At 44.9% G+C, this 26,782-nt stretch overlaps 1 protein-coding gene across 1 annotated transcript in view; it reads right to left on the minus strand.

Annotated features, from left to right (window-relative positions):
* Positions 1-338: 338 nt before the first annotated feature.
* LINGO1 (leucine rich repeat and Ig domain containing 1) overlaps positions 339-26,782 on the minus strand; it is a 77,781-nt gene continuing 51,337 nt past the window's right edge. The window contains exon 2 of the mRNA XM_055002208.1: positions 339-2,583. Coding sequence (XP_054858183.1) covers positions 727-2,583 — 1,857 coding nt within the window. The 3' untranslated portion in view covers positions 339-726. The remainder of the gene's footprint in view (positions 2,584-26,782) is intronic.

Consider the following 26,782-nt stretch of genomic DNA (forward strand, 5'->3'; position numbering starts at 1 on the left):
ACTTTGAAGCCTGGCTATTTTAAGAAAAAGAGGGAGAAAACATGCATGGCACCCCAATCCCCTTGGAGGCCAGGTGGGATAAAAATGAAATCAATAAATCCTTCTCACTTGGTCCCCCTCCAATAGAAAACTAGGTCAGTACCAGTCCTTTAAGATTTGCATAGGGACAGAGGTCTGCTTACCAGGCCACCCCTGGGGGGCCCAATTCCTCTTTCTGCTCAAGAATGATTTCCATAGGGAGTCAATACCAGGAGGAGAACATTGTTTTTTTTAAATCAATCGGAGACAGAAAAGGAAGTGGACAGATCAAGAAGTCAAGATTTTGCATTCCAACTATCTATAGGAAATAGTTTTTTTTATTATTTCAAGTTTTCATAAAAATCCATCATTATTGAAACCAAAAGTTACAGAGGAAGCTTGTAACTTTTTTTTGTTGATTGTTGTTTTGGAATTTTTATTTCCTGTCATCGTTAAGGGTTGACACCGGAGTCCGTCAGAATATGTCCTACAAACACAGGAAGTTCTGGATATGTCAGCAGAACATTTTCACAAAGAGGACAAGGAGGGAAAAGTGATGCGGGGCTGTGGGGGGAGTGGAACAGAAGGGGTGGGGAGGGCACTGGGCAAAGAGAAGAGAGCTTGGTATGTTTGACGTACTGTTTCTCTTTTCAATTTTTTTTTTAAAAAAACACCCTCCTATTGAGTTTTATCGATTGCTTTTTTTTTTCAGATCATTTTCATGTTGAACTTGCGCGGCGCATCAGCGGCAGAACTGATGCCCGCGTCAGATTTGCGCGGGACATATTCGATCTCAATGTTGTGTTTAGTGTTGCCTTTGCCCCTGCTCCAGAGGAAGAGGAGCACGAGGCAGAACAGCACGACCCCGAGGAAGGAGATGAAGCCCATGGTGGTGGCGATGATGAGGGTCTTGATGTCAAAGGGGAAAGGCACGGTGGCGCGCGTGCTGTTGGCATCACTCTCGTTGGGCTGGTTGGAGATGAAAGCAAAGGTCTTATTGGGCTGATGGGGCCAGTCTGGGGAGTAGCTGCGGACGTGCAAGTGTGCCAGCATGGTGTCATTGCCGCCGGCATTGCTGGCAATGCATAGGTAGGTGCCATTGTCCTGGATTTGGGCATAGCGCACCTCCAGTGTGCCATCAGGGAAGACGGTGAGCCGCCCATTGGTTTTGGTAGAGATGAGGTGCTTCCTTGGAGAGAGCCACATGATGGTGGGCGGTGGATCCCCATCTGCGTGGCAGATGAACTTCACCGTGTGACCCTCGTCCACAAAGATCTGTTGGGGTTTGCGGTCCCGTATCCTGGATCGGCGGCAGATGAAGTAGTTGGGTAGAAGGGCCTCAGAGAAATCCTTGAACTCCTTCCCCTGGACAAATTCAGGAGTGGCACAGGTGGGCTGCCGTTTGTTAAAATTTAGCCTCCAGCGCCGTCGGAAAATCCAAAGGAGCCGGCAGTCACAAGCCAAAGGGTTGTTATCGATGATGAGCGTTTCCAGGTTCCCGACAGAGTGGAATGCCGACTCTTCCAAGGTGTTCAGAAGGTTCCCCGAAACATTCAAGATGCGCAAATAGTTGAGGCCCCGGAAAGCGTACGGTTCCACCACGGCAAGCTGCCCGCCAACTAGTTGTATCTCCTGAAGCCTGAGTAAGTCATGAAGCATGGAGCCTTCGATAGTGGTGATGGGGTTGTATGACAGATTCAGGAACCTGAGATAAACCAAATGCCGCAAGGAGACATAAGGAATGGAAGTCAGGTTGCAGTAGGTGATGGACAAGGACGTCAAGTTAAGCCCGTACAGGCAGTTGGACGTCATGGTGTCTAGATACGGCCAGTGTGAGATCTCAAGGACTTTGAGTCTGTACAGCCTCTTAAATGAGTAATCCCTGATGGCATTGATGTTCAGGTGGCGCAGCTGCAGCACGATCAGGCTGTGCAAATGAGAGAGCGCCTCCGTGGGGATCGACGTCAAGTTGCATTTTTCCAAAGTCAGCTGTTCTAAGCTGTTGAGGCCACTAAAGGCCCGGTGGGAGATATAGACCAAGTCATTGTCCCCAACCTCCAAAGACTTGAGGTTGTACAAATCCTGGAACATATAATCTAGGAGAATCACAATTTTGTTCTCGCTAATGTCCAACTTGGTAAGATTGCTGAGTCCGGTGAACACCCCGAGGGGGATAAGCTTGAGCCGATTGCTCCTGAGACCCAGAGTCCTGAGGTTGAAGAGGTTATTGAAAGCCCCTGGCTCGATGGCGGCAATAATGTTCTCGTTTAACTCCAGCTCCTCCAAGTGAGGAAAATTGGCAAACTCATCTTGGTTGAGAGTCTTGATGCGGTTCTTTCCCAGATCCAAAAGTTTTGTCTCCGTGGGGATACCTTCGGGAACCATCAAGAACCGCTTCCGGTGGCAGAGCACAGAGCGTTCCTGAGCGGAGCAGTCGCAGCGGGGCGGGCAGCCCGTGGCAGAGCCGGAGAGGATGGAGCCCAACATCAAGATGAGAATCGGCTGCCAGCAGGCCAGGATTGGGCTATACATGCTCAACTCACCCGCCACCATCCTATCTTTCACCTGCAGGGGGCGATATGGAAACAAAAGAGAGAAAGAGAGTTAGAAACCAAAGACTTGGAATTCACACTGATGTCACAAAAGCAACATTTAGTCATATCAAGTCTGATGGGAATAGTCATACACCTCTCTTTTCTTAGATATTTAAAACCAGTTTCATATTTGGGGAAAAGAGTGGGAGAGAAGGAGATGGAGAAATGCAATAAAAATCCCTGCACAGGGAAATCTAGCACGTCAGGGAGAAGTTTAGGTGAAAATGGTTCTCTCTTTCATACTACTTTGCAACCCTGATCTTAACCGCTCTTCAATTAATCTTGCATTTATGTAGGGCTCCCAGTGACCTCTCATCTAAGGGAGTAAAATCCCCTCCTGCTTAGCTCAGTTCTGACTCATGAAAACAGATTCTGGAATAAGTTTTGTTAGCCCTTAAGTTGCTGCTGGGCTCCTGTTTTATTTTGCTGCTGCACACAAACACGTCCACTTCATGTGATATTAGCACCATATGAACTTTATGAATTAGCAATATATGTAGCTCTGAACACATGAACATTCTGTGCAGTGAGCTTTCAATTCAGAGAAAAGTTCAGACATGTTATTCCTCCCCACCTGCATTAAAACGACGACAACAAACCCTAATGTCACCGATAGCCTGACTTTCTCACTGAGACTCAAGGCAGATTACGGAATATGAAAAGTAGTTCAGTCAGACAGCCGAGATCTCCGATAATGCTCCCCCTTGAACGAATTGGCTCTCAGACGGTTTGTGAGGAGCGTTTGGGGCGCCGTTATTTCAAAAATCTGAGCAAATATTATGGAACAGGGGCACGAGCTATGGAACAGCACAGCACAGAGAAGTACAATTTTCCTTCTGCCTTGTTGATTCATCTCAGAAGAAGGTAGAAACTTGGTAAAATCAGGACAGGAGTGAAATTCTAACTTGAGAAAAAGGCATGCTTTGGCTGCTATCAATCTACCATAATCCAGACTAGCGCAATGTCCTGTCACGTCAGCACGGAACAGTTTGAGAGCCCGTTTGGTGTAGTGGTTAAGATAGCGGACTCTAATCTGGAGAACCGGGTTTGATTCCCCACTCCTCCAGCTGGTTGACTTGAGTCAGTCACAGCTTCTAGGAGCTCTCTCAATCTCACCCACCTCGCCGGGTGTTTGTTGTTGTGGGGATAATAATACCATGCTTTGTAAACTGCTCTGAGTGTTAAGTCATCCTGAAGGGCGATATAGAAATTGAATGTTGTTATTATTAATTGGGGCCTGGCGCACTCCTGAGCATTGCAGATGACTGCAACGATAGGTCACGGGACAAGGGTGACATTCATGCCGTGCCACCTCTATTCATGCTAATTTCAACACACGTGATGTTGACTGTTGAAGCCAGATGTCTGAACAAACTGCCACCAGCACCAATGGTGATGAAGGAGCTACTTACAAAGCCCCGTTTCAAATCCCAATTGGGTGCCGAACTATCCGCCTGGGGATGTCACACTCACAATATCAGGTTTTGATCCAGTCACAGTTTTTCATGATGTCTGAAGGTAGCCACTATGTTGCCCATTGCCTGCAAGGCTGTTGTACAAGGCTTCAAATGCAATTAGGCACAAGGGCTCTAGTAAGTGGACTGCTCCACTGTGAGAAAGCCGGAAGGGCGTAATAGAATGTTTCAGAATCCTGATGTACAGTATCCTTCAAGCTTATATAAGATAGAATGTTTTTCAGCAGAAGGCCCTCAGGTTACTCTGCATTTGTCAAACTGCTAACTTGTTGGACTGTTTTTTTTAAGGGAGAAAAAAAACCATCTGCATCCTCTTTTAAAGTCTAAAAACTGCTCATTTCCCTCGAGACGAAGCCTGAATCTGTAAAATACTGGTTCAGTACAGAATTCTCCTTCTCCAGTGGAACAGAAGGAGAAATTCTGCACAGACCATCTCAACCAGAAGGTCCATTTGAAGCATAAATTATTTTTTTTTAAAAAAATCCACAACTCTTCAGACCCCAGGGGACAGAGAGCCAAGCTACAAGTGACGCCTGACACAGGTTGGACACTTGTCATCTTCCCTCAAGTTATGATGGGAAATGTAGGCATCCTGGTCTTGCAGCTGTAATGGAGAGCCAAGCTGTAAAACCAGGACGCCTACATTTCCCATCAAAACTTGAGGGAAGCTGACAAGTGTCCAACCTGTGTCAGGCGTCACTTGTAGCTTGGCTCTCATTCCCAGCTTGATTTACTCTTTCTCTTTTACAACTGTACCACTAAACTCCCCTCAAACCCACACACGCAACATGTTTCTGGGCCAGCCATGTAGGTCCCTGGGGCTGTTTCAAACTTATTGCCAATAAATTGTCACAACTCAGGGTGTGTATGTGTTAGGCTTGCCAGCCTCCAGGCGGTGGCTGGAGATCTCCTGGAAATACAACTGATCTCCAGGCCACAGAGATCTGTTCCTCTGGAGAAAATGGCTGCTTCGGAAGGTGGATACTATGGTATTATATCCTGCTGAGCTCCCTCCTCTCCCCAGACCCCGCCCCCCAGGTTCCACCTCCCAAATCTCCAGGCATTTCCCAATCTGGAGCTAGCAACCTGAGTGTAGGGGGGAAACCTGAAAACCGGAGATTTAGGACATGTCTTTATAAGTGTAGTTTGGATATCACAGGTCCTCCTAAGAAACCTTGGAACTGCATTGTGTGTGCAAGGAGGGGGTGGGTGGGGGCTCTCATTTTCAGCAACCCGATGAAACTACAATTCCCAGATTTCTTTGGCCAAGATCTTGAACATTAATGGGTTAAAAGCAGTTTAAGGCTGCAGTTCAAAAGAGGTGTGCTTATTTTATTATTTAAAAATATTTCTAGGTGGCCTCTCTCATCATGCAGGCGATACAGATAATAAATCACAATGAATTAAAACCCAAGAGCCATTTTTCAAAGCAACAAAGAGCCTGAAATTCAAAATTTAAAGCAGAGATTAAAAATGATGTTTAAAACCCAGTAATGAGCAAGCCAAACACTAACCAGTCATATAACACTAATTATCGCCAAACATCTAGGGAAAACAAAAATATCATCACCTGATGCCTAAAACTTAAAAAGACTGGATGCCAGGGCTATCCCGGCCGGCAAGGGAGTGCCACAACAGAAAAGCCCTGGCTAGCCAGCCACTCAACCCTCTTCGAGACACACAGAGTTGCAAATTCTCTGGTAAAATCAAAAAGAGTCCAGTAGCACCTTTAAGACTAACCAATTTTATCGTAGCATAAGTTTTCAAGAATCACAGTTCTCTTCGTCAGATGTGATTCTCAAATATTCAAATACTCTGAAGTCCTGACAGTTCTTTTAGGACTTTGTATGTCATAGCTGTTAAAGGAATTAAAAAAGGCGCAGACATGAGTGAAATTGGCAAGTTTTTCTCCTGACTTTGCCAGCTTGAAGAGAAAGGAAATCGGCTTAAGTGAAATTGAAGAGACTTCCCCCCCCCCAGTATATATCTGACCAGTTTCTTCTTGCCCTCCATGCATCTGACGAAGAGAGCCATGGTTCTCGAAAGCTTATGCTACAATAAAATTGGTTAGTCTTAAAGGTGCTACTGGACTCTTTTTGATTTTGCTACTACAGACTAACACGGCTAACTCCTCTGGATCTATGACCAAAGTCTCTGGTGTGTAAGTTACAAGGTCTCTGATCTGGAGGGGGCCTGTTGCCGAAACATGGGTGAAAACCTACATAAACACAAACAGCACGGTCAAGAAACTGACCTCAGAGTCCAATACCTTACTAACCAAAGGCTGATCTTAAATTTATGCACAAAATGCATTGTCTTAAAACAATACCGTTTGCATCGGTACTTTAAACAGGACAAACCGATGTCAGTGGTAGGGAGGCTGTGAGAATTGCAGGGCGGGTTTTTAGAAATCCTCCACATCCCATCCCCAGGCCAGGATTCTCCAGGTGCATGAGAAGGCTGATTTTCTCATGTTACTTTTTCTTTTTTTAAATGAGCCACTCTCAACAGGAAAATAGCAAAGAGCCCATTAGCACCTTTAAGACTAACCATAACCAACTAACCAACTACCATAAAGTTGCATCAGATGAAGAGAGCCGTGGTTCTCGAAAGCTTATGCTACAATAAAGTTGCATCTGACGAAGAGAGCTGTGGTTCTCGAAAGCTTATGCTACAATAAAGTTGCATCTGATGAGGAGAGCCGTGGTTCTCGAAAGCTTATGCTACAATAAAGTTGCATCTGACGAAGAGAGCTGTGGTTCTCGAAAGTTTATGCTACAATAAAGTTGCATCTGACGAAGAGAGCTGTGGTTCTTGAAAGCTTATGCTACAATAAAGTTGCATCTGACGAAGAGAGCCGTGGTTCTCGAAAGCTTTATGCTACAATAAAGTTGCATCTGATGAAGAGAGCTGTGGTTCTCGAAAGCTTATGCTACAATAAAGTTGCATCTGATGAAGAGAGCTGTGGTTCTTGAAAGCTTATGTTACAGTAAAGTTGGTTTGTCTTAAAGGTGCTACTGGATTCTTTGCTATTTTGCTACTGCTGACTAACACGGCTAACTCCTCTGGAACTACTCTCAACAGTGTGTGCCTCCCAGAGCATTCTCAATTCCAGTCAGGCTGTCTTACAATAGTTCCCCCCCTCTTGTTTAATTTGTGTGTGTGTGCATGCCATCAAGTTACAATTGACTTATGGCTACCCCAGCAAGGGATATTCAAGGCAAGATAGAAGCAGAGGCGGTTTTCCTGCAGTCTTCCTTAGTGGTTGCCCTTCCAAGTACTGACCCTGCTTAGCTTCTGAGATCTGACAAAATTGGACTATATCCTTCCACCCCTCCCCTTGACTAATTTACAAGTCTTATTTTTTCCCTACAATCTGGGGTGTCTTCCCTCCGCTGTCTACGAGTGTGTTTGGGGACTTCTATTATCTGATTTCCTATTAGATCGAGTGACAGATCGGGGATCTCTGTCATCAGAATTGGCTGATTAGCAGGTGCCAATCCTCCAGACTGCACATCACGTGAGCTCGCCAACCTCTTACGGCTTGGTTGGGCTGCCATTCTCTCCAGCTCTGCTTCCAGGAAGAAGCAAATCGATTCGAAAAGCAAATGAGCAGAGCTGAGAAACCCTGCCAAGGGACTGGACCGTCTCTGATATATAAAGTTATTTGGGAGAAGTTATAGCTGTCTCAAGGCAGCCCTTTTCTGCCTTGCTATAAACAACCCCATCGTCTTGTCAGTGGGATGCTAAAAACTTCACGTCACGTGGCTTCTGGTACCTCCATTTTTTATGTGGCTCAAGCTGTTCCCAAGAATTGAATGGCCCTAATATTGTACATTTGACGGACTCCGCAATCACCCCCCATGCAGTGTTTATCTCTGTTGTTATGTACAAGCTTTGGCTAATGCTCTTTAAAGCCGTTGCTGAATATATTCCACACACCACTTTGAACAGTTGGGGTTTATGTCTGTCATTATATATATATGGGACTGTGCATTACTTCCTTCCCGCCCCGCCTGTATTATTTATGGCTCTTCAGCATGCCCCGCACATTACCTTCATTGCTTCTGTTTAGATCCCGTCATTTCACAAAGAAATATGGCCCCTGCTTAACTTCCCTTTCCTTCCTCCAATATTATTCAAAACATTTTTGTAAGTTGCAAGGATGGATAGGCGATCTGTAAAGATGTCGGCTTTCGAACCCTCTTCACAAACCAGAGGTCCTCATGAATCAGGCGGCCAATTCAGCCTAAGGAATTAATTACAGCCTTGCCAAGCTCCCACCACACGGAATCATTCTGAAACAGCGTTGTGCTTTTCCACTTCTGACGCCTGCTTTGTAAATGCAGGACAATCACTCATGCACGTTCAGTCGCTGATTGCAGTTTAGAATGTTCCATTACATTAAAAAAACGCCAGTCTATCCCAACAGAGAATCAGGTTCTATTCCCTAGGCTGAGCAGGTGTTTCTGGGCAGCACATCTGTCCTTTTAAACCACTGGATTTGTTTTGCACCTCTGATAATGCACCTGAAAGTGTTCCAAAATGTGATCTTCCTCCCATCCACTCTGTCACCTGATTCTCATCCGTGTGTCAACCGGGCTTGAGAGAACAGATAGAATCCGCCCCTCCCAAGGCAGAGCCAGGGACATCGCCACCTTTGAAACCGCAGCTGCCGAAGCTAAGCGAAGGAGCTACAATCTGGGCAGATCCTTCTCAGCTCAGTTGCCAGCTATTTTCCTGACAAAATGCCCGCCCTTTTAACAACTTCAGGGCATGAAGAATCAACAATGAGGTTAGCATCATCGGCTGATTTCCCTCCATATCCAAAAGACAAATGTGGGGTGGACTGAAAGGTGAAGAAAGGGGCTGGCAGGCTGCTTATTGCCCCATAGAACCATCAACCACAATCCCATAGTGGAGTTTCCCATCTTGTTTTGAAGCTTCTGGAACACTGACAGCTCCATTGGGGATGCAAGCACGCCGTGTGGCCTTTGACGGGTCCTAGAGAACAAGGAAGGAAGGACTTTTACCACCTCTGGATCCTGGCAGGGGATAGAGGAGGCGAGAAGCAGTGGAATGGGAGATGGGCAGTGAGATGTGGAAGGAGAGGCAGAAATGAGGGGTGGCAACTAGAGGTGGCATCCCTTGTTGACCTGCCACTGGTCTTCTCTGGACCAGGGCGGCAGCTTGGAGACACAAAGGAAATCCTCTTCTAATTCCAACCTACCACGTGGCTAGCCATGTGGCTCACAATAACACCCGTAATTGGTTTAAACTTTACATATCTGAAGGATACGCCTTACCATAGCCAATAAGCTCCACTCAAGGAAGCTTCCTAGAATGCCATTCAGAGGGAGGCACGCTTTGTCCTGTTCCATGGGGAACAGCTTCCTTTGGAAAGGGCTATTTGGTGGGCAGTAGATGCGCTTTCATTGCCCATAAGAAAGGGAAGAGAGATTTGGTTGCCTCGATTTTCAGAGCATCTCAAACTGGTTTTGGTGTGAAATGATGGTGAGCTGGTTACAACTCTTTTTTAGATAGTGATGTATCCATCTGCTTTCGGAGTGCAGCCTTCGGCCACTGGATCAGTGGTTGTAGAAATCCCAATAAAATAAATACAACTCTAAATGTTTTGCAAATTTGTTCTTCTTCTTTTTTGGCCATGGGTTTACCCAGTTTACACAAAAGTGACCTTTAACGAGGACTGGGATTCTTTTCGGCAGTCACGGGTATTAAAGGGGAAGGGCAGTGAACCTCCATGGACAGATGCATGCATGTACTTGTGCGCATGCCCACTCAACACACATACAAGGGGAACAAGCACAAGTACACTGGGTTTTCCCTCCACTGACACACTAACTTTAAAAGGGGATTAGACACATGCATGGAGAAGATGTACACCCAAGGTTGCTCGCCATGGAGATTAAAGGGAAACTCCAGATTCAGAGGCAGCAAGCCTTTGAAAACCAGTGCCAGGAGGGTCTCTATGCCCAGTTGTTGGCTCTCCAGAGTAACTGGTTGGCCACTCTGTGTGACATATCTGTGTGACTACTGATCTGATTAATCAAAGCTCTTCTTATGTTCTTACACAGGATTCAGTTCAAAATCCTCCTCCTCCTCCTCACAACATTCGATTCATACACCGCCCTTCAGGACAACTTAACGCCCACTCTGTGCAGTTTACAAAGTGTGTCATTATTATTCTCATGAAAATCACCCTGTGAAGTGGGTGGGGCTAAGAGAGCTCTGAGAGAGCTGTGACTGGCCCAAGGTCACCCAGCTGGCTTCAAGCAGAGGAGTGGGGAATCAAACCTGGCTCTCCAGATTAGAGTCCTGCCGCTCTTAAGTGACTGACCCAAGGTCACTGAACTGGCTTCAAGCGGAGGAGTGGGGAATCAAACCTGGCTCTCCAGATTAGAGTCCTGCCGCTCTTAAGTGACTGGCCCAAGGTCACCCAGCTGGCTTCAAGCAGAGGAGTGGGGAATCAAACCTGGCTCTCCAGATTAGAGTCCTGCCGCTCGTAACCACTACACCAAACTGGCTCTCATAGAATCAAAGAGTTGGAAGGGACCTCCAGGATCATTTAGTCTAACCCCCTGCACAATGTAGAAAATTTGCAACCACTTCCCCCCCCCTCCCCACAACCCCAGTGAGCCCTGCTTCATGCCCCGAAGATAGCAAAAAATCTCCAGGAGCTCTGGCTAACCAGGCCTGGAGAAAATTGCTTCCCGACCCCAAAGTGGCGACAAGCATTACCCTGGACATGTGAGAAAGGGCCACAAGAACTAAGCACTGATGCAACCCTTTCTGCCCTCCCTCTTATGATCTGCCTGGAAGCTGCACACATCTTGACTGGGAACAGTACATTTTAAAAAATTCCTGATCACGGGCCGTCAAGGTGTCTTTTTATTAAGGAGAAACCACTGGGGAAGACAACACAAGCTCTCACAAAGCATCCTTATAAGCCTAAGGTGCCGAGTCGATATCTCACTACACGTTAATCCTCTCGAGTAGCAAATGAGGTGCCTCAACCTCTCACCCACATTGGATCCCAAAGGAGCTACAAGGAAAAAAAATCCCTGTCTCAGTTTAACACCTTCTGTTCTTGTGATATCCACTAGGGAGGAGCTTTTATCTTCCAGATAAAAGGGTGTTACCTTGTATGCACTTAATTATACTGTACATTGCAAAACAAAAACAGCAAGCACCTTCTTGGAACTGGCAAAAGAACGACGAGAAAATCCTTCAAGTACGCCAATAAAGGTATCTGCAATAGTGAATGAAATTTGTGCAGTAAGTTCTAATCTTGCCCTCTTTCACTGTAGTGGAAACCACTTGTTAATGGGGTGGTGGTGGCATTGCACACTATATGCTCGCTCTCCTTCTCCTACTAAGATTGATCTTTGTTACTCTCGCTTGGAATCCAATTCTCTGTACTCACAGCCGTGCTGAGAAAGACGTTCAGAAAAGAAACATTACGTCCTAAACAAAATACAATCTAAGGGGTCTAATTAGTCCAGGATTGAAGAGGCATTATGTCGAAGAACGGCCTGCTTTATTTGGATGCATTGGGGAGCGAAAAATTTCAGAAGTGTGCCTGTGGTTAAAGCCGGGCTTCAAACAGATCTTAGACAAAGGGATACCTAACACTTTGGAAATTTTTACTTCAGTCTTGATTCCTTGATATTATGAAGCCTGCATCTACAGATGATTTGTCTGACATTAGCCAAAAAGGTTGCAATAGAGTGGAATTTGAACTTCAGATCAATAAAGCTTTTCCTTGTAGGGCTTATAAAAAACACACAGTGGGAGACAGCTTTGGGTAGGGTCCTGAAAAATATTTAAATGAATGGGGGCTGGACAGAAACACAGAGAGGCATCTTTCTATCAGTACACATATTGCAGTAGTGAATGCAATATTGGTAGGGTTGCCTGGTCCCCTTACTCTCCTGGTGGGAGGGAGGGGAACCTGGCACTCAGCTCCGAAATTTCCTCTCTCTCTCATACTCCTGGTGCGACATGATGAGGTCACTTCTAGAGATGGGCACCAACTGGAAAAAAAACGAACCATGTGGTTTGTGGTTCATCAAATTTCACCGACCACGAACTTTCATGAACCTGCCCCCCCAGTTCACGAACCGGTTTGTTTGGTTCGTGAAAACATCACATCCAGGTCAGAAAATTGTTACTTCCGGGCCAGCAGAAGGTCTGCAGGAAGTCCATCCTCTGTTGCCTAGGAAACTGATTGATCGGCACCAGGTGCCATGATGAACCAAAAAACAAACTAAATGAACAAGCCTAAAGTTCGTGGCGGTTCATCAGAAATGGGAACTGACGAACCGCTGGGTTTGTCCACGAACCACGAACCAGCCTGGTTTGTCATGAATTCTGGTTCATATTTTGGTTCATGCCCATCTCTAGTCACTTCCAGGGGTGATGTCATTGCACACGAGCTTCTTCACTTTGCACTAGGCCAATTCTTAAAGAAGGTGTTTGGGACCCCAATCCGCCAGCCAGGTGATTGGGGACAGGAGGCGGAGGCTAGGAATGGGAGATTCCCTGCCCCCATCAGGGAACCAGCAACCCTAAACGTCTATGTTGCTCTGATCAGTTCAGCACAATAATATTTTTGGCAAACCACTGGGAGTGAGTAGGTTTTTAGGACTCTGACTTGGGCTAACCAGATCTTTTCAGATCTTGAAAGCTAAGCAGAGTCAGCTCTGGTTAGCTCTGGAGACAACTAAGGAATTCTAGGGTTGTATTGTCGAAGGCTTTCACGGCCAGAGAACGATGGTTGTTGTGGGTTTTCCGGGCTGTATTGCCGTGGTCTTGGCATTGTAGTTCCTGACGTTTCGCCAGCAGCTGTGGCTAGCATCTTCAGAGGTGTAGCACCAAAAGACAGAGATCTCTCAGTGTCACAGTCTACACACACAACCCACAACAACCACAATTCTAGGGTTGTTAGGAAGAGGCAGCCAATGGCAAACCACTTCTGAATGTCTCTTGCCTTGAAAACCCTACAGGGCCGCCATGAGTCACCTGTGACTTGATGCCATTTTTCACCTCCAGAATTTTATGGCTACGTTCAGACTTACCATCAACCCCTGATTTGTACTGAGAATGATCCTAAATCCCTGAGCTCTTGAACTCTGGTAAGGGGACAAACGTGCAAATCAGGAGATCTTCAATAATGCACAATTCTTTGCGGCATCTGAGGTGAGCTCTTTTTAACAAGTGGTCATAGATCCAAAAGAGTTAGCCATGTTAGCCTGTTGTTGCAAAATAGTAAAGAGTCCAGTAGCACTTTTAAGACAACTTTATTGTAACATAAGCTTTCGAGAATCACAGCTCTCTTCGTCTGATGCATCTGACAAAGAGAGCTGTGGTTCTCAAATGCTTATGCCACAATAAAGTTGGTTAGTCTTAAAGGTGCTACTGGACTCTTTAACAAGTGGTGCTTTCTTTCTTGATTACAAACCTGGATTCCAAAGTAAGGATTCAACAATCCTGGTTTGTTAAGCAAGAAACAAAAGACGGTTTGTTAGAGCACCTGATTCGACTGTAACAACAAGCAATTAGTCTTGGCTTATAATTTTGGCACTACTTAGGAAGAGAAGAAAACACGAAGAAGTCCCACAACTTCAGTCCTAAATCTTGCTTCTGCTCATTCTGCACCCTTTCCCATTAGGCTTATATGGAAGCCCTCCCTCCAATTTTCTTTTGTTAATTTTAAAATTATTTTGGCTTCCCTCAATATTATTTACAGAAGTTCCCTCTCACAGGGGCATGTTCAATTTGCTTCCACTACCTCTTTATGCAAAAATTCAGCAGTTACCCTATGAGGGTGCACAGCTGGGTGTATGCTTTGAGGGGCCCAGTTTTAGGGTTGCCAACCTCCAGGTGAGGCCTAGAGGTCCTGGAATTACAACCCATCTCCAAACTACAGAGATCAGTTCCCCAGCACGAAATAATAGAGTCCAGTAGCACCTTTAAGACTAACCAACTTTATTGTAAGCTTTCAAGAACTACAGCTCTCTTCATCAGATGCATCTGGACTCTTAACTATTTTGCAACTACAGACTAACATGGCTAACTCCTCTGGATCTATATGTCATCACCTCCATCCTGAGCTGTCTCCCAAAGCTTTACCCTCAAATCTCCAGGAATTCCCCAATTTGGAATTCATAACCCTATCCACTTTGCATCAGGGGTTTAAATTCAATGGTCTTGTGGCTCCTCCTTGCTCTTAACCTAACAACTTTGTCTTGCCCTTCCCCTGGCAATGGAGAACAATTTCCTTCCCCTCTTCGATTCGAGATGCAAAAACCATTACTTTGCTCCACTCCCCTCTTCATTTCTCATAGTTCAACCTAGCCAAGCTCTCTCCGCCTCTCTTGACCTGTCATCCCGCATCCCAGATGCTTTATTGTCTGTTCAGCTTTTCACTGATCAGTTCAGCGTCATTAATATATTTGAATATATTTATTCTCATAAAGCCCTGGGAAGGGAGGGAAGTGCCATTATCCCCATTTTCTTTTATTACAGTATGCTTCATTTATCTAGAGATGCTCAGAAGCAGCGTCTCAAAACATTTGGATAATGAGATGTTTGGATAAACAGGAGTGCTGTTTACAAAGAACTGCATTTGGAAAAAACAAGGCTCTGTATGCAAACACTGGCATGTTTCTTGCAGCAGTTGAAGTGGTCAACTTGAGTTTAGGCTGTACCAAAATCATTGAAAATGCCTCCATATTAGAGATGGGAATGAACCAGAAAAAAAAGAACCATGTGGTTCATGGTTCGTCAAATTTTACGAATCACGAACCATGAACTTTCATGAACCTGCCCCTAGTTTGCGAACTGGTTCGTTTGGTTCATGAAAACGTCACATCCAGGTCAGAAAACCGTCATTTCCGGGTCAGCAGAAGGTCACTTCTGGGTCAGGCTGCCTGCGGTAACGAACCAGCCTAAAGTTCGTGGTGGTTCGTCAGAAATGGGATCTAACAAACTGCAGGTTCGTGAACCACGAACTGGCCTGGTTCGTCATGAATTTTGGTTCGTATTTTGGTTCGTGCCCATCTCTACTCCATATTAAAAGGGGAGGAAAAACCTGTTCATAGAAAGCTATCATGTCAAGGAGAAGATAAACTTGGAATCCTTTTTCCCTGATAGTTTTTGAAATGCAGGGATTTATAGATATATAGAGATGTAGATATAGATAGGGTAGAACATTCAATTGCATGATCCCCAATTGCAACTGGACACAACCTGACTATCTCTATTAGAAGTAGACTGTTGACTAAGATGGTTGCCAAACTCCAGGTGGTTCCTGGAGATCTCCTGGAATTCTAAGTCATCTTTAGATTACAGAAATCAGTTCCCTTAAAGGAAATGCATGCTTTGGAGGACGGACCTTATGACATCACATCCCTGCTGTGTTCTCTGCCCTCCCCAGGCTCTACCCCCAAATCTCCAAGAATTTCCCTTCCCAGAGTTGGCAGTCCTACTGACAATCTATCCAGCGTATTTTAATCCAAGACACTCAGGATGGCATACATGGCTCTCCTCTCTTCCCTTCTCTCTCTTCTCCTCCCCTTTCCTCTCCTCTCAGCCCTTCTACACTTAAACTTATACACTGGCTCTCAGAGGACATGGTTACTCTTGCTTGGAAGAGGAGTCCCTCAAAGAGGCAGCACCCTCTTCTAGGAAAAAAATCCTAATAGAGCAGAACCTAATGTTCTTAAAAAGGAGCTGGGTTCAGCAAACACTCCTAGTTCTGCTGAGTTATGCTCTTAGCAAAGGTAGAACCCGGAAGGCACTAGACCAGGTTAAATTTGCAAATGGAGGTATATGGGGGAAAAAATCTGTTAAAAGAAAAATCCTGGTTGTATCTTTAAGAGACAGTTTTCGGTCATTAAGCCAACGTGGCTAACAGAGGACTGGATGCCTGCCAAACTGGAAAAGTTTGTTCTGTTTCTTCATGGCTTTAAAATTCTTTGTTGTCTAAATAAGCTTAGAATGTTTCTTGTACAACATGCATAAATAACAGAAATGTGATAGTGATAATGCACTAAACATTCCGCAGTCTAAACTTCCCACCACCTTGCATGCAGTGGGCTATTGAAAACATACTTTGAGTTGGCAATGCCTGTTTTGTACAGGTGACTGAGAATGAGCAAGCAAGAGAGCTCAGCTTGAGCTAGAGTGCACTGTTTGATTTAGAAAGGCACCTTTCACAAGCCAGCTCCGCACTCCACTGCCAACCAGATAACTTCTTTTTCGGATGGTTCAGCAGGATGCCTGGTTTAGTCAATGGCAGCCCATGAGTAGGCTTCCAGCTACAAACAACATGCTTTTCTCACTTCCTTCTCTGATATAAACCAGCAGGGTGTGCTGTCCAATCAAAAGCTGTCTGTTTTTTTCTGTTTCCTGCTACTAGCAACATCGTTTTTCATCTGCAGTTATGGGTTTTGCAACCCGCCTTTAGCGGGGCACACAGAGACTAACTGTACTGGCATTAGTTTCAGGTATGTAGCCATGTTGGTGTGCAACCGATCAGCAGGGTTTGAGTCCAGTGTCCCCTTAGAGACCAAGCAAATTTTCAGGGTATGAGCTTTAGAGAATCAAAGCTCACTTCTTCAGATACAGTACCGGCGTTAGAAAGCTTACTTGCTCCGATCTGCAACTCCTCTGCAACACTGATAGCCAAATGTCAAAAGGCAAGCCAACAGGTGATAAAAGAGGCCCCATGAAATTTGCATGCCGTTCAAGTCAAGAAGACACAGAACCGGCACTCGCATACGCTTCTTTTCATTCTTTGTGCTAAATTTTTAAATCCAGGCGAAACACCAGGCTCAACTGAAATCAACGTTCCAAATGCTAGAAGCCAGAGTATCATATAAAAGGGCTGGGATGAAAGGAAACAAATAAGCTGAAAAACGACAAAGCGAAGACGAGCTTTAAAGAGTCATTCTGTTTCTCGTTACCTCTGGGCTTTTCAGACGTGGGGCAAGGCCAAAGAATGCACAGCTAGAGGCTTTTAACCAAAGGGCTGACTGGTCAATTCAACTAGCTTTGCTGTCCTCTGCAACTCCTGGCCACGTGCCCTTCTCCCCCATCCCCTTTCTTTTTTCCTTGTTCTCCTGAACTCAGCCATGGGCTTTCTTCTGCTCATTGGATCTGATCTGCTAATGGTGGCACTTTAGCACAAAGAGCCTTCCCTGGATAGAGGTGGTACTTCTGCTGGTAGAAGGACCTCCTGCGTCTCCAAAAGTCTCCTTCTGCCAAAGGAAAGGGGCACCATTAGTGGAACACATTCCTAGAATCCAACTTATTCCTGTTTTCCATCAATGGGAAGGCACTTCCGCCAACCCGGAAATATTGCTCCTAACTGTGGCTTTTAGTAGATAAACTGTGCACCCCTTCCTACTGCCCCATACTCCCCAGAAGGGCAATATGTGCTATGGTAATGAGCACACCACTCTGAAACATATATACCTTTTACAGCGAAAATTCAGTGCCAGGAAAAAAAAAATGGAACGAAAATAAAGATGGTGCCTTCAGTTTGTAAAAATGAGAAGCGAAATAAAGAAGGAGATTTGGGCTATTTTAATGGGGACCCAAAACAGTTCACATAGTTCTGCCTTCCAACATTTTTATACACACAACAATCCTGTGAGGTAGGTTAGGTTTAGAGAGATTGACCGGCTCGTAATCACCCAGTGAGCTTCCATGGCAGAGTTGGCATTCGAACCTAGATCAACATCAAACCTATTTTTCTCTCCCCATCAGAGCATTCATGTGAAACAGTAGCTGGCAGCACATCTTAGGATCCGAGTAAATCCTTCTGGGGCAGCAGGAGATGACGGTGCCTGCCCAGACTCTCTGGGACAGTGACGTTTATCAATAAATCCCCTCTGTTCAAACATTCCTCCTCCCAGCACTTAGATAGTCTTTTCAGAGATTCTCAGAATCCAATGTGAACCAGCAACAAAATTGAGGTTGTTGAATTTCCATCTCCATATCTCCAATAACCCAATTTGATCTCAGGAGTATTCCCTAAATCTTACTGGGAGGATTCAAACAACTCCATTGAGGCCAACAGCTGCAATTATCACCTGTATATGGACATATCTGGGAAGGGAGCTGTCAGACCTGGTATATGAAGGAGAATTTTGCACCAGTCGGATTTGACATTGTGCCTAGGACAGAAGCAGCTGAGAAGAGCATTTCATGACCTCTAGGGAAGTACAAAGGGGCCAGGCCCTCGGCGGGTGTAAATTAGCACGACGTTGTTTGGATTCAGGGGTACTCTTGAGTCTTTGCACCACCTCATTTTCTGGCCCAGTGCAAAAAAAAAAAAAAGTAAGAGAGGGGAAAATCAATTCCTTAAGAAAGTTGTAAATGGAATTGGAGATAAAAGCAAGAACAAGAATGCCAAAAGCCAACAAGACTGCAAAGAGGGAAATGGACCCATGAGCAACACTGAAGTGGGGGGGGGGGGACAGCGATGCTTGCATCATTGCAGAGTTCAGCAGGGGCAGGAACCAAGAGATTGCAAGGGAAGGGGCTTCGAGGCACCATCCAGGATCAAAAGGGGAGGGGGTAATGCAATACTAAGTAAAGTTACTCCTTCGTAAGCTCATTGATTTTAATGGTCTTAAAGGTAAGGTAAAGGTAGTCCCCTGTGCAAGCACCGAGTCATTACTGACCTATGCGGGGGACGTCGCATCATGACGTTTTTGTTGGCAGACTTTTTGTTATGGGGTGGTTTGCCATTGCCTTCCCCAGTCATCTAAACTTTACCCCCAGGAAACGGAGTACTCATTTTACCAACCTCGGAAGGATGGAAGGCTGAGTCAACCTTGAGCTGGCTACTTGAACCCAGCTTCCGCTGGGATCGAACTCAGGTCGTGAGCAGAGCTTGGACTGCAGTACTGCAGCTTACCACTCTGCACCACGGGGCAGAGGGTATAATTCCATTTAACTCCACTTCATAACTCAACTATAGAAATGTTGCCAGGTCTATCACTTTCTAAATAAATGCCACTTTTTTAAAAGCTGAAGAACGTGTTCTGATAAACTTAGCACATTTGATTGATTATTTAAAATAGCAGCATAGAAAACCTGTTGGATTGAAACATAAGAGAAGGAAATGTAGCCTTCTTAGTAAATACTGGGGTGTGGATATAAAGGCAACTTCCAGGCCCCCTTCCATCATGCATGGATCCACTCCCTAAGAAACCTTTTTTTATTGAATTTTAATTATCATTTGCGGTAGTCTTTGTTTTCTATAAGCAGCTCCGGGAGCCAATTTGGACTGAAAAAGGGCTTGAAAATATAATCCATAAATCAGCAAGGTTGATCTATATTATAAGCCAACTGACACAGTAAAGGGAATCATTGCTTCACTCACAGAATGATGACCTTGTGGAACTCACTGCCACAGAATGTAGCGATGATAGGGTTCCCATCCTCCAGGTGGTAGCTGGAGATCTCCTGGAATTGATCTCCAAGTGACAGAGATCAATTCCCCTGAAGAAAATGGCTGCCTTGGAAGATGGACTCTGTGGCATCAAACTCTGCTGAGGTCCTTCCCTTCTCAAAAACCATGCCCTCTCCAGGCTCCCCCCACTAAAATCTCCAGAAATTTCCCAGCCCAGAGCTGGCAACCCTAAGCGATGATCAGTAGTCTACTTGGCTTTAAAAGGGGTTCAGAAAACTTTGTGAGACCAAATTGAACCTCCATGTTGAGATGCAGTCAACCTGAATATACTAGCACTGGGAAGCAACAACAGGGGAGAGGTGCGGCCTTTGTGTCACGTCTGTGGCCTTTCCAAAGACATCCAGTTAGCCAATTTGTAAAACAAGATACTGGACCACTTGTCTGATCCAGTATTGCTGCTACTTGGTGGTGGAGAGTGCCCTCAAGTCATAGCTGACTTTTTGGCGCTCCTGGTGGGATTTTCCCACCAAGAGACTAACAGAGGTGGTTTGCCATTGTCTGCCTCTGCAACCCTGATCTTCATTGGAGGTCTCCCATCCAATTACTATCCAAGGCTGGCCCTGCTTAGCTTCTGAGATCTGATGAGATCAGGCTCACCTGGGCTGTTAGGTACACTGATAAACCCACTGCCAGAATGGGATGGAATGTGGCCTGGTGTGTGTGTGTCTGTGTGTGTGTGTGCATGAGCCTAATCAGTTAAAAGATCAGGATGCTCTTGGAGTAGAACCACCCAGCCCTTCCCATCCTTTTAATGCAAATTATCTCTGAGCAAATAACTCAGGGCTTTCAATTCCTGCGGGGAAACTCACTTAGTGAGCTTGAAATTGTACAGCAGAGGCAAGCTCTTATGTGCAAGAATGACTCTGCCCCCCCTTTGGTTTGACCCCCCTCCCCCGGCCCGTACACCAGACCCACGTTACATATTTTTGCAAAAGGCACCTTTGCTACTAGCCTGGGGAGCTGCTGCTGTTAATTATCTCCGGGTTTCGATATCTGGACGGAAGGGCATGACCCGCCGAAGCAGGAACTGAGCCCTCAGCGAGGAGGAAAGTAACTAAGCTGACGGAGCATGGCTGGGGCAGGCTGACTTTTATCTGGAAGAAAAAGGGGGGAAATTCCCCAAACAACATTTCAGAGTCAGCTAATAAATGGTAATCATAAATTACATCCCTGAAGTTCACCCTTGAACCAAATGCTTGCAAGAGCATCTCTTTCGCCCCTGACTTCTGCAAACCTTTGGGGAACAAAGGAAGAACTTGCCAAAGTCATCAACGTATGCGATTGAACTGGTCGCGGGCTTCCTAGAAGCAGTTGATTGGCCACCATGGAAAAGCAGGATGCTGGACTTTAGTTTTATCTGGACTATTTGGATGCCACCTTTCCATGCCCTAAATCATAAAATCATAGAATCATAGGGTTGGAAGGTACCTCTAGGGTCATCTAGCCCAACCCCCTGCACAATGCAGGAAATTCACAACTACCCCCCCTGACTGCCCCAGTGCCCCTGCTCCATGCCCAGAAGATAGCAAAACACCATCAGACTAGAGGACTAGACAGACGTTTGGTCTAACCCTTAAGGCTCTTCGGATCAATGGCTTTAAAAAGGGATTAAGATAAATTATCTACGGAGGACAAATCAAGATGGGTAGCTGTGTTAGTCTGTTTGTAGCAGTAGAAAAGAGCAATCGTCCAGTAGCATCTATAAGATTAACAACATTTGTGGTAGGGTATAACCTGTAGTGAGTCACAGCTCACTTCTTCAGATAACTTCAGAAGTGAGCTATGATTAAAAAAAGCTCATGCCTACCACAAATTTTATTAGTCTTATAGATGCTTCTGGACTGTTGCTCTTTTCTATTGGTACGGAGGACAGATGTATCAACTATGATAATCAGAACGGAGCCCCCTAATTTTGAAGCTATAAGCTGTGGGACACTAGGTACTGGAGAATAAGACCCATAAAAGGCCTGCTCTCTCTCCTCTCTGATGGGTTTCCTGGAGGCATCTGGTTTGCCTGGGCCAGGAGAACTCTCCTAGGGAATAAATAAGATCTTAGGGAATAAATGAAATGCAAGGTCAGTGAATCTTGGAGAAGGCTAAAATGCTGTTAAAGGAAGACAAGCGGAACTGTATTTCAAGAGTGGATGAGATCTCCAAGGACCACTTACATCTGAGGTCAAACACACTGGTTTGACACATTAAGTGACGACTTACTGCCCTGCCTTCCTTCCATGGAATTCAAAATGGTAGATAGATAGTTCCTCAAAGGTCTCCCACTCAGGCATTGACTGTCTTAACTTTGGCCAATCTAATCATTCCATGCTATATGCCCAATTGTCACCGTCTGAGGGCCAAGCTACAAGTGACGAATGACACTTGAACGGCAAGTGTATTTCTCCCTGTTCACTTGCCCTCCACTCAATCCACTTGCTGTTCAAGTGTCATTCGTCACTTGTAGCTTGGCCCTGAGAAATCTTAGCCAATGAAACCTATCAGTTAATTTTTCAATGGAATCTTCTGGACCTTGCATACAAGAAAAAAGAGTATTGTTTTCTGAGATGATCCATTCACGTATTGTATCAGCGTATCCTCTTAGGAGACATTCCCCCTTGTGTCCCCCCACAGGAGGCGGTTGTCTCTTTTAAGACAATATTTTGTCTTTACAGTTTTTTAAAAAGAAAAAAATGTGTGTGTAAAAAGGCTGCTTGTTTAATCTGGCAGTGCCATTTTCATCAATCAAAATCAACCAAAAAAATCTGATTCCGTACAATGTGTATCGATCAGATATCACAGCAACAGAGCTGAAGGCGGATTTCAACAGGGTTGTCCATCCTTGAGGGATACCTAGGCTTTCCATTTACCCACCCAGGACAGGTAAACCCCCTCCCTTGGACCCAATCCTCTGGCCTCAAGAAACTGAGGAGCAGGAGAAAAACAGGCAGAAAACGGCCTGGGTAGGGGGGAGAACTAGCACTTACCAGGGGTGTCTTCCTTGTATGCACACCACTTGAGGATAATGTCACTTCTCAAAGTGATATCATTGTGCCTGGCATATTCCCATGCTTCACAGGAGCCAATCGGGACCCCTGTGAATTATGGGAGCTTGCCCACCGGCGGGCGCAATAATGTCACTTAAGGAAGTGATGTCATCACATCTGGTGGGAGCGTACCTGCTGCACGCTGGCCTGGGGGCGGGGTTTGCTTCCTCAGTCCATTCTCCATGCCTTTCGTCTCCACTGGCCAGGAGAGTGATGGCGGGGGCCAGAGGCAGGGCCGTATTATTCATAAGGCTGACTAGGCTAAAGCCTAAGGGCCCTGCAGGGACTAGGGGCCCATCCATTTTTTTTTGCTGAGGCACGCCCCCACATAAATTACAATTAATTGATTCTCTCACATAACCTCTATGAATAAGATAATTAACTGCTTCCTTATTGAAGTGAAACGAATGGTCTCTTACATTAAAACAATTATCTATACATTATATACATTTTTAATAAATAATAAAAAATTTAGTCACTTCAAAATATTACAGTATTGAACAATTATACCCCCCCAAATGTGCTTTCCTGAAGAGTTCTACTCGTGCAATAAAATATATATTTAAAAATTGTGAATAGAATTCTTCAGGAGACCCTCAAAATGGATATAGGGCTAAGTACTATGGTCTAGTACCTACTGTACCAGGGTCGGGCTGTCAGATGTAGTGGGGTGAAAGATTGAAGTACTGGAGGGGGCTCGAAATACCTGGAAGTCTTGGGGCCTGGCCATGGGTTAATACAGCCCTGGGCAGAGGCTGGGAGTGGGATATCCTCTGCCCCCTACTGGGGCAGCTAGACCCAAATGTATATGATGACACATTTGGGCAGCCTTTAGTAGATCTGGGCCTCTTTTACTAGAGCCCTCCTGCATATAGACACTGGCAGAGTCAATAGAAATCAGGCCTCAGCATGAACAGCAGTTTGGTCTGCTGAACTTGGTCCCCCCAGTGTTGCACAGCAGCCTGCAGCATGGCCTGGGCCTAATCCTGGCGTCTCAGTTTTGAATTTTATAATGAAGCCTCACGTCGGGGCTTTCAGACGCAGCCCCCCCAGCGACACCCGCTAAATCAAATTTTATTGAACTCGACGACGTTTCAGAGATAAAGACTCCTGGTTTACAAATAAATATTTAACAACCTTTCCCGCTGCTAAGAGACTTGATTCTATAGACCTCGGGCTCAGCGCGAAGTATTCCTGTAGCGATCCGCAAAGCAGCAAAAACAAAAAGGGGGAAAGATCTTTCATTTCCAAATACGTTTATGCCTCTTTCCTCCCACTCTCCCTTTTATTTCTCTATGTCTTCTCCCCTCCCCTCCCCACCACCTCTATTTTTCATGCAGGAGAGCCCACTGACATTTGAATGGGTCCGGCAGATGAGACCCCGTGCAAGTACACAGATCTTTGTGTCAGGAGGATGTGACAGAGTGATAGAACCTGTTTCCTAGAAACCCCATTGCAGCTGACTCGCAGTAAAGCTGGCTGCACAGATTAACAGAGACACACGGCAATTGTAATCGGAGCAGATTTTTGTCTTTATTGCAATCCATGTTTCTTCTACTTTCTATGATGCTGCCCTGCAGAGGGCAAGCTGAAGATACCAACCAAACGGCCATACCGAAGGCAGCACGCCCTTTGCTTAAGGTGGCCATGTCACATGACAATTCCATTGGCTTCTGAACAGATACCAGCTCAGTGCTGGCTTTACCAATCTGCTCTTTTGCTGTCTCTTTTGCAACATCAGCATTGTGAAAGAAAGGATTTCTTTGCTCAATTGCGGTATTCACTGCCAATGGACATAGTGATGGCCACAAGAATAGAGAACTTTAAATATATTAGGCAGGTGAATGGAGGGTAGGTCTATCAATGTCTTGACTCAGATAACAACAACAACAACAACATTCGATTTATATACCGTCCTTCAGGACAACTTAATGCTCACTCAAAGCAGTTTACAAAGTATGTTATGATTATCACCACAACAATCACCCTGTGAGGTGGATAGGGCTGAGAGAGCTCTGAGAGAGCTGTGACTGACCCAAGGTCACTCAGCTGGCTTCAAGTGGAGGAGTGAGGAATCAGAACTGGTTCTCCAGATTAGAGTCCTGCTGCTGTTAACCACTACACCAAACTGGCTCTCAATTAGCCTGGGCAAGCCCGATCTCATCAATCTCAGAAGCTAAGCAGGGTGGGTATTGGTTAGTAATTGGATGGGAGACTTCCAAAGAAGACCAGGGTTGCAAAGACAGGCAATGGCAAACCACCTCTCTTAGTCTCTTTCCTTAAAACCCCCATCAGGGATCACCATAAGTCAACTATGACTTGATGGCACTTTCAACTACCATCACCAGGTCTATCAATGGCTACTAGCTAAAGAAAGCATCCATATTAGCAAAGCTCTGAATCCCACTGCTAGAAGGCAATATCAGGGGAAGGCCTTGGCCTAAATCGCCCTCCAGAGTAACGGGTCGGCCACAGTGTGAAACAAGGTGCTGGACGAGATGGACTGCTGGCCTGATCCAGCATGGCTCTTATGTTGTCGAGTTCTGTCTACATCCCCGCTGAGCTTCCTTTCATCCCCAAATTCTGTCTCCCCCCCAAGCACCACACCTGCTGCAAGGGCGGGCGGAATGTGTCTGGGAACTCCAGTTTCGGATCATACACGACAGTTCGTTCAAAAAAGCTGTATTTCTGGCCAGTGCATTTGGTAAATGTATGAAGCCGCTTTCTACTGAGTCAAGCTTTTTTATTGGGGAATGCTTCTGCATCGAAACCATGTGCTCAACCACTGAACTATGGCCCCAATCACTGCTGCACATAAGTGACTATTGTCATAAACAATTAAACAGTACTGTGTATTAGGTATCCATGGTAAAGGCACCAACCCCTTTGTCTGTTTTGTTTAGAAGTATTAACATAATCAAATGAGCAATAGCAAGAATATTTGGGGAGATCTGGCAACTTCCCCGGTTTTTAATATATATTTTTATTTTTAAAAAACACAAAGTGATAGCCCCCACTCTCCTGGCTTTTTGTAAATGATGCAAAACCGAATTATTCAAAAAGGCTTTTTACTCAAATGGGAGAGCTGTATTGTAGGGAATGGGTCTCAGATGCTTCACTAATGAGTTAGGGACCATAGACTTCATCAGTATATTGCCTTAGGTATTATCTGCTGCTTTAAATATGTATTCCTATGTACCACCAGTGCTCCATGTTGTCTAATGTTAGTCCTAGAATTGATTATGTTCTACTTCAGTATTTTTCTACTCTGTATTGGAGTCTTGCTAATACTGTGTCTTTTAGATACCCTATGGCATTGTTTATGGAAATGTCCTTGATATTGCATTGAAATGTACTTGATACTGATTGTACTAATCTCATACTAGGGCCGATTCCAGACGACTAACCTGAAGGCGCTGCATGGCGCCATGTTCCGGATCGCGACGGGGAAAACGCGAAATATCGCGTTTTCTCGTGTGAGTTTGGCGCGACATCGCGCCAAACTCACACGAGAAAATGCGATATTTCACGTTTTCCCCGTCGCGATCTGGAACATGGCAGCATGCAGTGCCTTCAGGTTAGTCGTCTGGAATCGGCCTATGTAATCTGCCTTGAGTCTCAGTGAGAAAGATGGGCTATAAATGACATAAATTAATAAAAAAATAAAAATAGTACAGGAGATATGGAAATGAAAAAAGGAACTATAGAACATAGTTGTATGGATCAAAATATTTATAAGTAACAAGATATATAAAACAGAATTTATATCTTCCCACCATCCCCTTCATTCATTTTTTAAGACACTGTATGACTACAGCAATATTTGCTTATGGTGGGATCCATTTATATTCAACATTTTAGGTTTCAAATTTATATTCAACATTTGTATTCAGCATTTATATTCAACATTTTACGTTTCAAATTTTATAGCTAATCTGTTTTGCAATGACATTATTAGTTTCAACATTATTATAGATTCAATATTACATACTTTTGACACTTCTACCTACCCGCTATAAATTTTAACAAATACATAATATATCAAAATACAAAGAGAAAGTCTATTATATATCTCATAATAAGAAAATAGTAATAAGGATGCTTTTACGCAAAAATTGCTTCTGTATAGATTTATATCCAAGATGTTAG

Source organism: Eublepharis macularius, chromosome 18 (assembly GCF_028583425.1).
Source record: "Eublepharis macularius isolate TG4126 chromosome 18, MPM_Emac_v1.0, whole genome shotgun sequence".
In the NCBI taxonomy this organism is placed as follows: Eukaryota; Metazoa; Chordata; class Lepidosauria; order Squamata; family Eublepharidae; genus Eublepharis; species Eublepharis macularius.